Source organism: Scleropages formosus, chromosome 2 (genome assembly GCF_900964775.1).
Source record: "Scleropages formosus chromosome 2, fSclFor1.1, whole genome shotgun sequence".
Taxonomy (NCBI): domain Eukaryota; kingdom Metazoa; phylum Chordata; class Actinopteri; order Osteoglossiformes; family Osteoglossidae; genus Scleropages; species Scleropages formosus.
The window spans coordinates 26,106,085-26,120,560 of record NC_041807.1 but is presented as its reverse complement, the minus strand read 5'-3'; the positions used below and the strand labels follow the sequence as shown (position 1 = coordinate 26,120,560).

Here is a 14,476-nt window from a genome sequence, read left to right as displayed (position 1 = left end):
GGACCGGATTCTGCTCTCCGGTGGGTCTGGGGTTCGAGTCCCGCTTGGGGTGCCTTGCGCCAGACTGGCGTCCCATCCTGGGTGTGTCCCCTCCCCCTCTAGCCTTACGCCCTGAGTTGCTGGGATAGGCTCTGGTTCTCCGTGACCCCGTATGGGACAAGCGGTTCGGAAAGTGTGTGTGTGTGTGTGTGTGTGTGTGTATGAAAGTGTGTGTGTGTATAAATGTAAACGTGTGAAAATCAGACGATACACATAGTATATTCTCAAGGGAGGGGGGCACGGTGGCGCAGTGGGTTGGACCAGGTCCTGCTCTCTGGTGGGTCTGGGGTTCGAGTCCCGCTTGGGGTGCCTTGCGACGGACTGGCGTCCCGTCCTGGGTGTGCCCCCTCCCCCTCCGGCCTTACGCCCTCTGTTGCCGGGTTAGGCTCCGGTTCCCCGCGACCCCGTATGGGACAAGCGGTTCTGATAATGTGTGTGTGTGTATTCTCAAGGGGAAATTTTTCTAACACAATCTGAACCTAACAATCCTCATTCTGTTTACACTGCAGTAATTGAAGAAAATATTAACAATAAAAAAGATGTGCTTGGTTGGAATATTTCAGGGCTGTTATTTCAATGTGTTTCTGCAGTCAGTTTTGTCAGCAGTTCTTCCTGGCCTTGGTAGCACCTTAATTGTACACGTTGTCCTCTAGATGTCAGTGTCACATTTACCGAGACACGCCGGAGTCTCACTGATTACTCGATGCTTTACCACACTTGTCCGACAGGTGGCACTCAAGCGCTTTTCGCGCCCACATGATGCCGGTTTTTAGCAGAGTTCTGATGCGTCGTGTACAGAAACGTTTTTCAGTCTTATGGGTTTTTCCCGAAATGTAGAGCTGTTTGTAGTTTAGGTTTCTTCTGTTGAAGGTTTGTGCGTGATGGCCAAAATGTATGTAGGGTGAGGCAAACTGCGATTGGTTAAGAGAAGTGTCAAAAAAAGCAACGCTGTGAATAGCAGAGATTAACGTTAGTGTTTTTTCTTGTTTAAAATTGTCCGGTGTATTTGGGCTGTCTAAAAGCAGAACTAAATTGACAAGCATGATTAGAGTCCTCAAACAAGAAGACTAGTTAATTGTAACACCCTTTAAAGGGATTCTTTCTTGGTAAATTTGACTTCATTTTAGGAAATGCGCAGTGTGTTCCTCAACTAAACTTCTAACTGGATCACAGTGCAACTGTTTTCCCATTATTCCACTACTCCATCTACTACATGCAGCACAATGTGTGTAAAGTTTTAATCTCCCCCCTCCCCTCAAAAAATAAATTCGGTTTTGCTGACACATTCTGTAGAATGCCGCAGCAATTAGGATTGCCACCTCAACACCTGAGCTGTGTGGGTGTAGATTTGTATCCACATCAGTATGTTTGCGTGTTCCCCTCGTCTCTACGTGGGTTTCCTCTGGGTGTCCTGCTTTCCTTTTCAAAGACATGCAGTTCAGGTGAATTGGTGACACTAACTTGCCTATAGTGTGTCCATGGGTGAGTGTATGTGGGTACCTTGTGATGGACCAGCATTTTGTCCAGGGTGTACCCCCCAGCCTTGTGTCTGCTGTGACCCTGATCAGGACAAGTGGTTACCAAAGGGGAGTGAGTGAGGGTAACACTTTTCTCCAAGACAGCTTACAGTGTAATATACACAAAGCAAGTTACAAATGTCTGTCCACTGCTCTGGAGAGTCAGGTAATCTATACACTGACAGCCATGCAGTGCAGGTGATTTGGAGTCATCAGTTCACCTGGCTGGAAGGCAGAGCACAGGAAGAAACTTGTTGTGAAGAACACTGGGAGAACATAAAAAATACTGATCGGGATTCAAACTCATGTTCAAACCTACAGCTCAGGTGCTATGAGACAACCATGCTTTCCACAGTACTGCCAAAATTGAGTGAAGAGACAGTGAGCGAGGCAGCAGTATGAGTGACCTACAGTAGTAAGAGAAGGTTCAAGGTCACCTTGCTCACACAAACATTTCTGTGCTTCTTGTGTGATGCTGTCACTTGTGTAACACATGTATTTTCTGAGCTACTGTACAGAATAACTTTTATATTGTGAAACAGTGTGGTTGTGGTCATTCTATGTTCAGTGCTTTTTGAAATAATCTATGAAGAATTATTGGACTGGCTATTTTATTTGCTTATGATTGTGTTATCACTGCAAATCTTGATACTATTTTGAATTCTGTTTTCCCAGCTAACCAGTACCAGAACTGATCAAAATTTATTTCATTTGGTCTAAAAGTAAAGACAGTTGTCTGTTTTTCTGCTTAATTTGAGACTTGGCTATTATGACATACGGAGCATTATTCCGTTCACGAAGTTGGTGCTGATCTGTTATGGTGTTTGTCATTGCATTGTTTCACACTGATCCCTTGCTCAGCACAGCTCTAATTCTTCCCATCTCACACACAGTTGGACTCGGAGCAGGAAGCGCTCCGAGCACGGCTGCGCATGACCCAGGATAAGGTTATGTACACCCTGGTCGCTGTTCCTGACGGCAATGACATCTCCTCCATATTTGAGCTGGACCCCACTACTCTGAGAGGTGGCGACTCTCTTGTGCCCCGGTAAGACATACTTGAGCTCCTCCTGAAAATGTGAATGGGAACAACTAGTTTGCTGGCTTCACTTCAGATGCTGAACTCCCTTTTGCTCCCAAATGACACAAAGTGGTGTCCTCAGTAGCCAACTGTCAAGCAAACAGTGGAAACTTCTGGAAAGTCCCCCAGTTCACTGAAACCCACAGTAGATTTGAGAATGGCAAAAATTTGACACCCAAAAAAGGAAGCCAAAGTATACATGTTAGCCTGATTGTCTGACTTTGTTTTTTTCCAAATAGTATGCAGAACCTCAAACAGACCGTTGCCATGCCAGGCAGTTCTCTGCAACCGTTTTTAGACATTGACAATCATGGTGCAAAGCATGGAATTCCCCAGGTTCTAGCAGTACTGAAAATAACTGCTTGTTGCTTGTGACCAATGAAGGAAAAAGCTGACTGAGAAAAGCCACTTGAAAGCCACAGAGAATGTCTGTGGTGTGTGCACGAGCTCCGGAGCGCTCACTTACAAGACTGGAAAGCGAATTTCAATGGTTTACTGCACAAATATGTATTGATTTCATTCAACTCTGTTCCATATGGCTCTTCCTTTTGACAAAACTGTTCTTTTCTACACAAGTTTGGTAGCAAGGTGTGCATTGACTCACTAGAAACTCAGGGATATCATCTGCATTTCACATATTGGATGTGAGGGTTATGAAACAGATGCAAGTTATACCCCAGGCTGGCTGTTGCAGCTGAAGCCCAAACCTCAATCCTGACTCCTGTTTACCTGTATAGGTGAACACGCTCCTGACTGACTCACATGAGCCTGGGCACAATTCAGAATATTATGGTGAAATGGCGTATTAAGTAAATGAATGTGTGCCAGGTTCGAGGCGCAAACGGCTCATCTTAATGATGACGCATACTCGGTGGTTTCTGAGCATGTCCGCGCATACTTGTGTGTACATCCTTGTGTGCATGCATGTGACAGTTTGCATGCATGAGGAAAATGTATTACACAGGTTTTTCTTTAATTTTTTTTTTGGTCCCGTAACTTAATTTTGCTTTGTACGTGTTATGCTTTTCCCACCACAAAACTTCTTTAAAAATTCACCTGAAATGAGCTAAGTTCAGTGATGTGTGTCAAGCGGGCTGTGACTTATTGACTTTTTCAGTGTGCACTTAAGTGTGCTGTAAATACGCAGTTTGCTCTGCAGTAAATTACTACATCCCAGGTCCCTGACGATAACCTCAGTTAGTCTATGCCGTTTGGTGTTAAGAGAAGTTCATTAATTTGTCCAGGTTAACACACAAAATTAGAACACCCAAAGGGAATCCATGCATGCAGAGTCCAAACACTCATCTGATTTGAGTCACCTCTGAACCTACAGCCCATGCACTGAGGCTATCCACTGTGCCAACCTCAAAACAAAGCTAATCCATTTTAGTCCACTGTTAGTCACTAGTGTGTTGCTTTTAACTGTTACAGTAGTTTAATCTACATGTTTCCAGTCTTTTTAAAAATAACACACCAGTTTTATTTCCATCAAATATTACTCAAGCATAACATGCTCAAAGACATCCACATGAGCACCAAGTTTTTGTGCTGTAATTATAAGGTTTAAAACAACAGAATTTGGAAGCAGTGATATGAGTGGTTTTATTTGGGATGTGAACTTTCCTTCATTATTTGGGATGTTGCTAGTTTCACATGTGTTCTTTGTCTTTACAGGAACTCCTATGTGAGACTCAGACACTTGTGTACCAACACATGGGTCCACAGCACAAACAACCCCATTGACAAGGAGGAGGAGAAGCCTGTGATGTTACGTGTGAGTGAGACTAGTAGCTCCACTGTGGCTTTCTGCTGATCATTATTTGCTTACAGCTTAGTCAGATTTCTGTGTGTTGATCAAAACTGTGAAGCAAAGTGTCATGTCATTGCCCCAGATCGGTACGTCTCCCCTTAAGGAGGACAAAGAGGCATTTGCTATTGTGCCAGTTTCCCCAGCTGAAGTGCGAGACTTGGACTTTGCTAATGATGCCAGCAAAGTTCTGGCATCTATTGCAGGCAAGCTGGAAAAGGGCACCATTACACAGAACGAGAGGAGGTGGGTGCCCAGTACACATGTCGCTGTTCTCAGTTTACAGCCAGTCCTTGTGTCTGAACAATATGATAGTATAAATGGTGCTTAAAAAATCACCAGTGTTTTCATCCCTTTTTCCATGCACGGCAGGTTTGTAACCAAGCTACTAGAGGACCTGGTGTTCTTCGTTGTGGACATTCCCAACAATGGCCAAGATGTGTTGGAGATCATGGTCAACAAGCCCAACCGAGAGAGGCAAAAGTTAATGAGGGAGCAGAATATTCTTAAGCAGGTAGGCTAGCTGTGATGGCTCCTGAGGCTTGGGTCAAAATATGATGGATGCTGAGGTTCAGAAGCTGGGGCCTGGCTGATGTAAAGAACTACAGCTCATAGGTTTGTAGCTTAAACATGTTAGCAGAAAATTGTGTAACAGGTAGTATGTTATTGATCTGTCACTTAACCGAAAAATAGAGATAAATATACTCTTATGTACTTGTATACGCCTTGAAAGTATGCACAAATATGTACTCTGGATTTGGCAATATACTAGCTTGGTGGTGTGTGAATTGAGTCCAATGCAGCAGAAATTAGGTAGCTTTCTCCTTGCAGTCAGTGTAGATCTAATTATTAGATGCTAGTGATGTACTCTTGTCACTTATTCCAGATCTTCAAGCTGCTGCAGGCACCCTTCACAGATAGTGGCGATGGCCCTATGCTACGATTGGAGGAGCTGGCTGACCAACGCCATGCCCCTTTCAGGCATATCTGTCGGCTCTGCTATCGGGTCCTGCGCCACTCCCAGCAGGATTACCGAAAAAACCAGGTAGTTATTTGCACATCCTGAATTTTGGGATTGTGTTTTTAGTTTGTGAGTGTAACTGTGTTACTGCTCACTTTGACCTCTGAGACCTTGAGGACTGATGATGATGTAGGCTCAGGCTAGCTCCCATAAAGCTATAGGCATGTGTTTTTCAAGGGCTTATTTTGTCTCATTTTTGGCAAATATGCCATATAAAAGCTTTGTGCTGTCCTTATCTAAATCAGACTGAAGACGAACTTACAAGATTATTCATTTTAAGTAATACAGTTGTGATAGGAAAATGTTAATCAGTGATTTGGATCTTGATGCTGGGTGGTGATGGTTTTTCTTCTACAGGAGTACATAGCAAAGCAGTTTCGCTTCATGCAGAAACAGATTGGGTATGATGTGCTGGCAGAGGACACAATAACAGCTTTGCTGCACAATAATCGCAAACTCCTGGAGAAGCATATCACAGCAGCAGAGATTGACACCTTTGTCAGTCTTGTGAGAAAGAACCGGGAGCCCCGGTATGTCAGTGTGCTTATTGCATCTTCGGTTTGTAGTAAAGAAATATGAAGCTCTCTAATGCAGTTAAAATATTTGTTTCTATTGTGGGATCCAATGTCATCTCTGATCTTCTCAATTTATCCATGTTGCTATACAGGGATTTTTGCCTCTCTGTGTTCTTAGGTTCCTTGACTACCTGTCTGATTTGTGCGTGTCAATGAACAAGTCCATCCCTGTGACTCAAGAGCTCATCTGCAATGCAGTTCTGGACCCTGCGAATGCAGACATTCTCATTGAGACAAAGTGAGCCTCTACCAAAACTCTAAGGGTTCTGGGTACAACAGGGTGCTGCAGTTGTCAAAAATTAGCTTGAAGTGGCTTAAGAATAAACTGCCCCTCTTAAACTTAAGTCAGAAGTCAAGCTATATTTGTTTATAATAGTGGCACAAACAGACCAAATCTGTTTGGTGAAATTCTGCTTCTCCATGTCATACGTTTCTTTAGGTTGGTGCTTTCTCGGTTTGAAATTGAAGGCATGTCAATTGGTGAGAACACAGTGGAGTCAGAGGAAGATGAGGAGGAGGTTTGGCTCTTCTGGAAGGATGGCAGCAAGGAGGTCCGCAGTAAGAGTATTCGAGAATTGGCTCAGGATGCCAAAGAGGGCCAGAAAGAAGACCAGGAGGTAGTTCGCTACTATAGGTGAGAACTACAATGTTTGAGGACTATTTTTTAATATATAAAAAAATGGCATGTCAATGTGTTTTACTACATACGCATCGTTGCTTCAGCATCGTTCACTGTGTGCTTCTACTAGAAATGGGGTACAATGAACTTTAGTTTTTGTCAGTATTCTAGTGCATTAAGTGTTGTGTTAATGTTCAGGTACCAGCTGAACCTGTTTGCCCGCATGTGCCTGGACCGTCAGTACCTGGCCATCAACAAGATCTCAGGCCAGCTGGATGTGGACCTGATCCTACGTTGCATGTCAGACGAAGACTTGCCCTATGACCTACGTGCTTCCTTCTCTCGCTTGATGCTGCACATGCATGTGGACCGCGATCCCCAAGAGCAGGTCACACCAGTGAAGTACGCCCGTTTGTGGTCAGAGATTCCATCCAAGATTGCCATTAACGAGTAAGTCACATTCCTCTCCCATAGATATGTTTTGGGGTTTAGAATTCAACTCACTACCTTGCTTGTCATGATGGATGTTAGAAATAATGTTAATTTCTCTTGGCTGTAAGTTATATGATGTAATGGTGATTGTCATCTTTACATCATGTTGTTAGATTCTTGCCCAGCAATAGTTACCAGTGTGAAAAACTAAATATTTTCAATGTGTGGTTTTATATTAATTTTTTCTTGATGCCAGATTAATCTTTGTCTACATTTAGATTTCTGGTGTTGCTGTAATGCATTATTGTATTGTTTTCAGAAATCTACATCTCGTTGGGTCTGCAAAATGAATACATGTTAATGTAGTGGTAATATGTTTTGTTTCCTGCTAGTACATAAAACATTTAATGGTCGAGGAAACGGGGGGCGTGGTGGCGCAGTGGGTTGGACCGGGTCCTGCTCTCCAGTGGGTCTGGGGTTCGAGTCCCGCTTGGGGTGCCTTGTGACGGACTGGCGTCCTGTCCTGGGTGTGTCCCCTCTCCCTCTGGCCTTACGCCCTGTGTTGCCAGGTTAGGCTCTGGCTCCCCGTGACCCCATATGGGACAAGTGGTTCAGAAAGTGTGTGTGGTCAAGGAAACTAGTTACTTAAAATTCCTGTTCTCCTGAAATTTTAAAAATTCTGTAATGTAGTAAAGAACTGGTACTTCAGTCTGCGTAATCTCATCCTTCCAAACTACAAACTACAGAGAGGGATCCATACTTTGCCAATGATGTTCACTGTAGCATGCTGGGTCTTTAGTTTGTGTGTCTGTTCTCATGTAATTGAAAGATTGGTTGACAGAGCATTGCAGTAAACATTTGGTACTGACGTTTCAAAATTTTTTGCCTTTTTGTAATCCACACAGTTATGACAATGATGGAACGTCCAAAGATGAGATCAAGGAGCGATTTGCACAGACAATGGAGTTTGTGGAGAACTATCTGAGGGATGTAGTCTGTCAGAGCTTCCCTTTCTCTGACAAAGAGAAAAACAAACTGACCTTTGAGGTAGGTCTATTTGGGAATAACCAGAGATGTATAATAGTAAAATGTGTACATTTGTGCTTAAAACGTCAAAATACTTTTTCCTATTTAAAGGTTGTGAATTTGGCCCGGAACCTGATTTATTTTGGCTTCTACACGTTCAGTGACCTTCTGCGGTTGACTAAAATCCTTTTGGCCATTTTGGATTGTGTTCATGTCAGCACCATCTTTCCTATTAACAAACTGGAAAAGGGCGATGAGAACAAAGGTAATTTTTTTTTTTTTTTTTTTTTTTTTTGCCTCCCAGTCTGAAGGATTAATATGCACTTTCTGACACTCTATCAGCTCTATAAATCAGTGTTTGACCTTTGTTTGACTTTACTACCACTCAAGTAGTGTAAAACATTGTGATATGGATTATCTGATATCAAATATATAAATATATTCAGATGACTTGTGTACCACTAATGTGGTTTGGGAAACCCCCAATGTGTGGTTGTTCCTATGCTCACAGGCAGTAACGTCATGCGGTCTATCCACGGTGTGGGGGAATTGATGACACAAGTGGTCCTTAGAGGAGGTGGTTTTCTACCCACAACGCCTGCCAACCCCCCTAATGGCGATGCTGTCAAGACACAGTCAGAACCAGAAAAGGAAGATATCCTGGTAATGGACACAAAGTTGAAGATTATTGAGATCCTTCAGGTAAATAAGCTCTTTAAGTTGCCATGGTGAAATTTTGTGTAAATGACAATTTATCCCATTTTCCTCTGTTTTTCATGTTAGAAAAGCATTTTGGTAACCCAGAAATACCAGCATATCTACAGTATATCTACCAAATAGATCAGAAATGCCATAAGTGAATTTTTAAGCAGTTTTGATGATGTCAGTGTTATAAATGTCAGCCTAATTTGTCATTAATCGGCAACTCTTTTTAACACTGGCAATTTTTGTTGCACATGTGGAAGTTCAATGTAGCTTTCTGACAGCACCCATTATTCTTCTTATAAATCAGTGTATGGCTTTTCCATTTATTCTCCTATCCTCCGCAGTTCATCTTGAATGTCCGGCTAGACTACCGAATCTCCTGCCTACTTTGCATCTTCAAGCGTGAGTTTGATGAGAGCAACTCTCAGGTGGACTTGTCAACAAGTGGGAGTCAGGAGATGCCTAGCAATATGTCTGGTGAGGAGCTCAGAGGCCAAATACAATAAATTGCTTAATCTTTCTTTGAAGGAAGTGCTGTTATGCCTGTAGTCACATTTTAATTGACAAATATTCAGTATTCAATAAATTTCACCACCTCCTTATTTTTGTAATTAATACTGATTGAAGAGTTACACTGCATTTAGGTCTCCTTTTTCCAGTATGGATGATGTTCTTTATCTGAATTAGTGTTATTTTAGTAATATTGATTAAAGTTCTGGACTACTTTCTGTTAAGCCTTTGTGTGATAAGTTTTCTTTTTCCAGGAGCACTAGATTTTGAGCATATAGAAGAGCAAGCTGAAGGGATTTTTGGTGGCAGGTAAACTTCAAGCTGAATTCACGATAGAATTTTTTTTTTGCATTTCTGTTGGGTTTTTTCAGATATGTGTGTTTCTGAAAATTGTTCCTAATTCCTGTTAATGTGGAATATTGACAAGGATTTCACAATATGTTTATGATACTAAAGTAATTCATATCCATGAACCAACTTCAGAGCTCGTTAGTTTACTATTTTGCCATGCATTTTGATTTGTCCATGACAGTGTTAAGTCAAGGCTCTGTTTGTTTGACTCAACTTATTTGTGTGCGGGCAGTGAAGAGAACACTCCTTTGGACCTGGACGACCACGGTGGAAGGACATTCCTCAGGGTTCTGCTCCATCTGACTATGCATGATTACCCACCCCTGGTGTCTGGAGCTCTCCATCTGCTCTTCAGACACTTCAGTCAGAGACAAGAAGTCCTTCAGGCCTTTAAACAGGTATCAATCATGGCAGATTCAGCAGTGGTGCAGTAAATGCTTGAAACTAGTGCATAATATTTTCACATTGATTCTGAACTCATTGTATCAATAACATGTATTCTCATTTTTCTTTTCTTCCTTATTCAAGACCTTGGCCTGTTCTTGGAACTGATTATGCAAATTTTAAATCACAAATCCAGTTTTTTGAAGACTTGTTCTCTGTACTGATACACTTAAGCATCATTGCCAAACCACCTCTTTCAGGTCCAGCTTCTGGTCACAAGCCAGGATGTAGACAACTACAAACAGATTAAGTCAGACCTGGATCAGCTGCGTTCCATTGTGGAGAAGTCTGAACTATGGGTTTACAAGCGGCAAGGTCCAGATGAGGCCATGGATCAGGGTGATGGTTCGTTAGCAGAGTCAGACCACAAAAAGGTTGGGCTCACCAAAACAAACTAATTTACTCCAGTGGCCTCATTTGCAGTAAATTTATCATCAATGCATCTTCCAGAAGGGACATGTATTTGATCTTTTTTTGTTACATTTTTCTTGAATATTTAAGAGCAATTCTATATCTTTTTTTTTTTTTTTTTAGGGAGTTGTGAATTCAGGTGGCTCAGAGAAACCCAAGAAACCAGAAAGCACAAGTAGTTATAACTACAGAGTTGTAAAAGAGGTATCTTTATACTTTTCTCTGTATAGAAAAACCTTTCAGGAGACTTGTCCCTTGCTAAAATTCATTATTATATAATCAAGTTTTTCCAAACATTTACATTTTATAATGTTGCCTACCAAGCTAAAACATCTCTGGACAAATGGGTTGGTAGCTTTTGCACTAGCTAGCTTGCCTTGGAAGTATGTTATTCCATTCAGCAACCTACTGTACCAGCTTTGGAACCAGAGTAACAGTTGTGTTCCCACTTCACAACACTTTCTCCTTAAATTTTTACAGATTTTACTGCGACTGAGCAAACTGTGCGTTCAGGAGGGCTCATCGGGCCGCAAAAGTCGAAAGCAACAGCAGAGACTGCTGAGGAATATGGGCGCACATACAGTGGTCTTGGAACTGTTGCAGATCCCCTATGAAAAGGTACACTTTGCTCTAGAGAGTGGTCGGTTAGAGATCTGTTCATAGCACCAAAGATCTCCAGTATCCAAATTCTAGTGGTTACATTGCATTAAGAGAATTAGTAGACTTTAATTTGACACCAAACTTAAGTGGCTGTGGTGGTTAAATAACAGACTGTATTAATGTGTGCAGGGAGAAGATATCCGCATGCAAGAGATAATGAAACTGGCTCACCAGTTCCTGCAGAACTTTTGTGCAGGAAACCAGCAGAACCAGGCACTTCTCCACAAGCATATAAATCTCTTCCTCAATCCAGGGGTGAGAACAGTATTTTTGAAGGAATACTGTTGTGAACTCGTGATAAAAATGGAATTACACTTGGTGTGATGTGTTGCCAAGGTAAAATTTTGTTTAAAAGACCAAATTTATTGAAATTTCTTCAATATTTCCTATATTACAGATCTTGGAGGCAATTACTATGCAACACATCTTCATGAACAACTTCCAGCTGTGCAGTGAGATCAATGAGCGTGTTGTGCAGCACTTTGTGCATTGCATCGAGACCCATGGCCGAAATGTTCAGTATCTTAAATTCCTGCAGACAATTGTGAAGGCTGAGGGAAAGTTCATAAAGAAGTGCCAGGACATTGTGATGGCCGAGGTGAACTTCTACATTGCGCTTACATTTATTTGTTTAGCAGAAGCTCTTCAAGGCACCGTAGCGCTTCAGTATTTATACAACACCTTTTTATCCTCCGTGAATGATGAACTTTGACTACAGTTATTCAGTTATCTTTCCACCAGAGCAATGTAACATATGGGCACACTATGGGCACTTTAGACTCATTCATCTTTTGGCTTTGGGAGGAGACCAGAGCACCTGGAGGAATCCCATGCAAATGCAGGAGGAACATGCAGCTCCACAGATTGAGCAGGGGTGGAACCCACATACACTCATACCATTCAGGGATTATGAGAAAAGAGCACTATTCCCTACATTACCCTGCCACCCGTACCTTTCCACCTCTCAGCACTACTCTATAGCCCTTTTGTCATTCGAGTATACAGTTCACTCAAGCAGTGCTGTATTAGGGTTCTGTTATTGCCCTTGGCTATTTAGAAATCACTTGTGGCACAGTTAAAGGCTTTAATTGACACACATGTCTTGTGTCCTGCAAAAATGAAATACTGGAAACTTGCCGTTGTGGAGGTAAATTGTTTGGTCTCAAGTGATCATTCTAAATACACAAGTATTTTTAAACTCTTGTTTTTTGAGTTAAACATGTTGCTGTAATGTCTTAACCTTGTACTTTTTGTGGATTGCAGCTGGTGAACGCTGGGGAGGATGTATTGGTGTTCTACAATGACCGTGCCTCCTTCCAGACACTAGTACAGATGATGCGGTCAGAGCGTGACCGCATGGATGAAAACAGCCCTCTCATGTACCACATTCACCTGGTAGAGCTGTTGGCTGTTTGCACAGAGGGCAAGAATGTGTACACGGAGATCAAGTGCAACTCACTTCTGCCCCTGGATGACATTGTCCGCGTAGTCACACACGAAGACTGCATTCCTGAGGTAATAAATCAACAGAGATGTAAATTCTTTGTACTGGTTAAGTTAGATTTGTCTCTAATTTTTAACTGATACTTGTGAATGTGAGAGTGCATTTATTCATTTAGTAGATGATTTTCAATTCAATTTATTTTTATAGAGCGCTCTTCTTGCGCAGTGACAGAGAGCACTTGAACAGAGGCATAGAGCAAAGAAACATACATCAGACAAGGAAACAAACTACAGAACTACCGTAATACATTATCAATGCTTTTGTAAAGCTATAAGTATGCCTATGGCCACTGAGGAAAGGAACAAAAAACTCCCAACTGAAAGTTGAAGGGGGAGGGGACTCTGGAGGTCCAAGTGCCAGTGGCTGCCCACTCCTCCTGGGCATTCTACATTTAATTTATTTAGCAGATGCTTTTCTCCGAAGCAACTTCCAATGAACTCTGTGTAGTTTCATGAGCCCACATATCTTATTCACCAAGGTGACTTACACTGCTAGATACACTACATACAATGGGTCACTCATCCATATATCAGTGGAACATTCTCTCACACGCTATGAGGAACCTTAACAGCATGTCTTTGGACTGTGGGAGGAAACCGGAGCAAACCCACGCAGACACGGGGAAAACATGCAGACTCCACACAGACTGACTGGGGATCGAACCCACGTTCTCTCATACCACCCAGGTGCTATGAGACAGCAGTGCTACTTGCTGTGCCACCTTATTTAATTCTAGATTAAATAAGACTTCTAAGTCACATTATAGGTAACAATAGCACTGTTGCTGTATGGTAGCTTGATTTACTAGTTCAGCAAAGTATGTCTCGTCCATCACGGCAATTGGTCATCTTCAGTCAGCATGGGGTGCTTATGTGCCGGTCGGTGATATGCCTGAGTGAGCATCTCAGTCTTCATTCTGGATTCGAAGCTTTATACAAACAGGGCATTTCTGACAGTAACTGGTAGACTGTTTCACAGTTTAGGTGCACTATAGCTATAAGGTGTGACCACCTACTGAGGCCTTATTGATCACAGGTACTTTAAGGTAACCTGGATCCAATGAATGAAGATATCGTCTCGGGATATAAGAATCAATAATCTCATAAAGGTAATCCGGAGCAATGCCATTTATGGCCTTATAGGTCAAAAGTAGAATTTTATAATCGACGCTAAATGTAACTGGGAACCAATGCTGCAATTTCAGTACCGGTGTTATATGGTCGTACTTCGTAGTTTTAGTGACGGTTCTCACAGCAGCATTTTGTACCAACTGTTGCCTGGATACAGCCTGGTATGGACAACCTGATAGTAAAGCATTACAATAATCCAGCCTGCTTGAAACAAAAGCATGAACCAGTTTCTCAGCATTCTGCCTACATAGGAATCGCCTTAATTTAGCTGTTTCTCAATTGAAAGAAGCGCAACTTAGTCAAAGCATTTGCATGAGATACAAATGATAGGTTTCCATCCAACAAGACACCCAAATCCTTAACACAATCTGTACGCTTGAAGCTTATACCATTTGTGGTAAAGATTGGTGTGATTGTGTCAAGAGTTTTGGCATCACCACCCACAACAAATTCCTCTGTTTTGTTTGCATTTAGAGAAATTTTTACTCAATAGTTTTATATTGGTTAAACAGTTAGCTAAAGACACCATGTGCTGGGCTTAAGCGAAACATAGGTGTGTGTCATTGCAAACATAATGCCTGTTTCCACTCATATGTCAAATAATATCACCCACTGGTAACATAGTGCAAACAATAATGGACCGA

General features: G+C 42.0%; 1 protein-coding gene across 6 annotated transcripts in view; it reads left to right on the top strand.

Moving 5' to 3' along the window:
* LOC108936961 (inositol 1,4,5-trisphosphate receptor type 1) overlaps positions 1-14,476 on the top strand; it is a 98,005-nt gene that overhangs the window by 25,872 nt on the left and 57,657 nt on the right. For 5 of the 6 annotated variants that reach the window (XM_018756624.2, XM_018756625.2, XM_018756623.2 and 2 more), the window contains 21 exons: positions 2,450-2,604; positions 4,312-4,411; positions 4,530-4,690; positions 4,817-4,958; positions 5,331-5,489; positions 5,823-5,995; positions 6,159-6,278; positions 6,480-6,674; positions 6,858-7,109; positions 7,997-8,138; positions 8,229-8,382; positions 8,629-8,819; positions 9,167-9,299; positions 9,587-9,641; positions 9,916-10,081; positions 10,328-10,501; positions 10,662-10,742; positions 11,019-11,156; positions 11,328-11,453; positions 11,596-11,796; positions 12,462-12,713. In XM_018756624.2, coding sequence (XP_018612140.1) covers positions 2,450-2,604; positions 4,312-4,411; positions 4,530-4,690; positions 4,817-4,958; positions 5,331-5,489; positions 5,823-5,995; positions 6,159-6,278; positions 6,480-6,674; positions 6,858-7,109; positions 7,997-8,138; positions 8,229-8,382; positions 8,629-8,819; positions 9,167-9,299; positions 9,587-9,641; positions 9,916-10,081; positions 10,328-10,501; positions 10,662-10,742; positions 11,019-11,156; positions 11,328-11,453; positions 11,596-11,796; positions 12,462-12,713 — 3,270 coding nt within the window. Of the gene's footprint in view, positions 1-865; positions 932-2,449; positions 2,605-4,311; positions 4,412-4,529; positions 4,691-4,816; positions 4,959-5,330; positions 5,490-5,822; positions 5,996-6,158; positions 6,279-6,479; positions 6,675-6,857; positions 7,110-7,996; positions 8,139-8,228; positions 8,383-8,628; positions 8,820-9,166; positions 9,300-9,586; positions 9,642-9,915; positions 10,082-10,327; positions 10,502-10,661; positions 10,743-11,018; positions 11,157-11,327; positions 11,454-11,595; positions 11,797-12,461; positions 12,714-14,476 lie in introns of those variants that run through there. The other variant, XM_018756626.1, reaches the window with a different exon arrangement.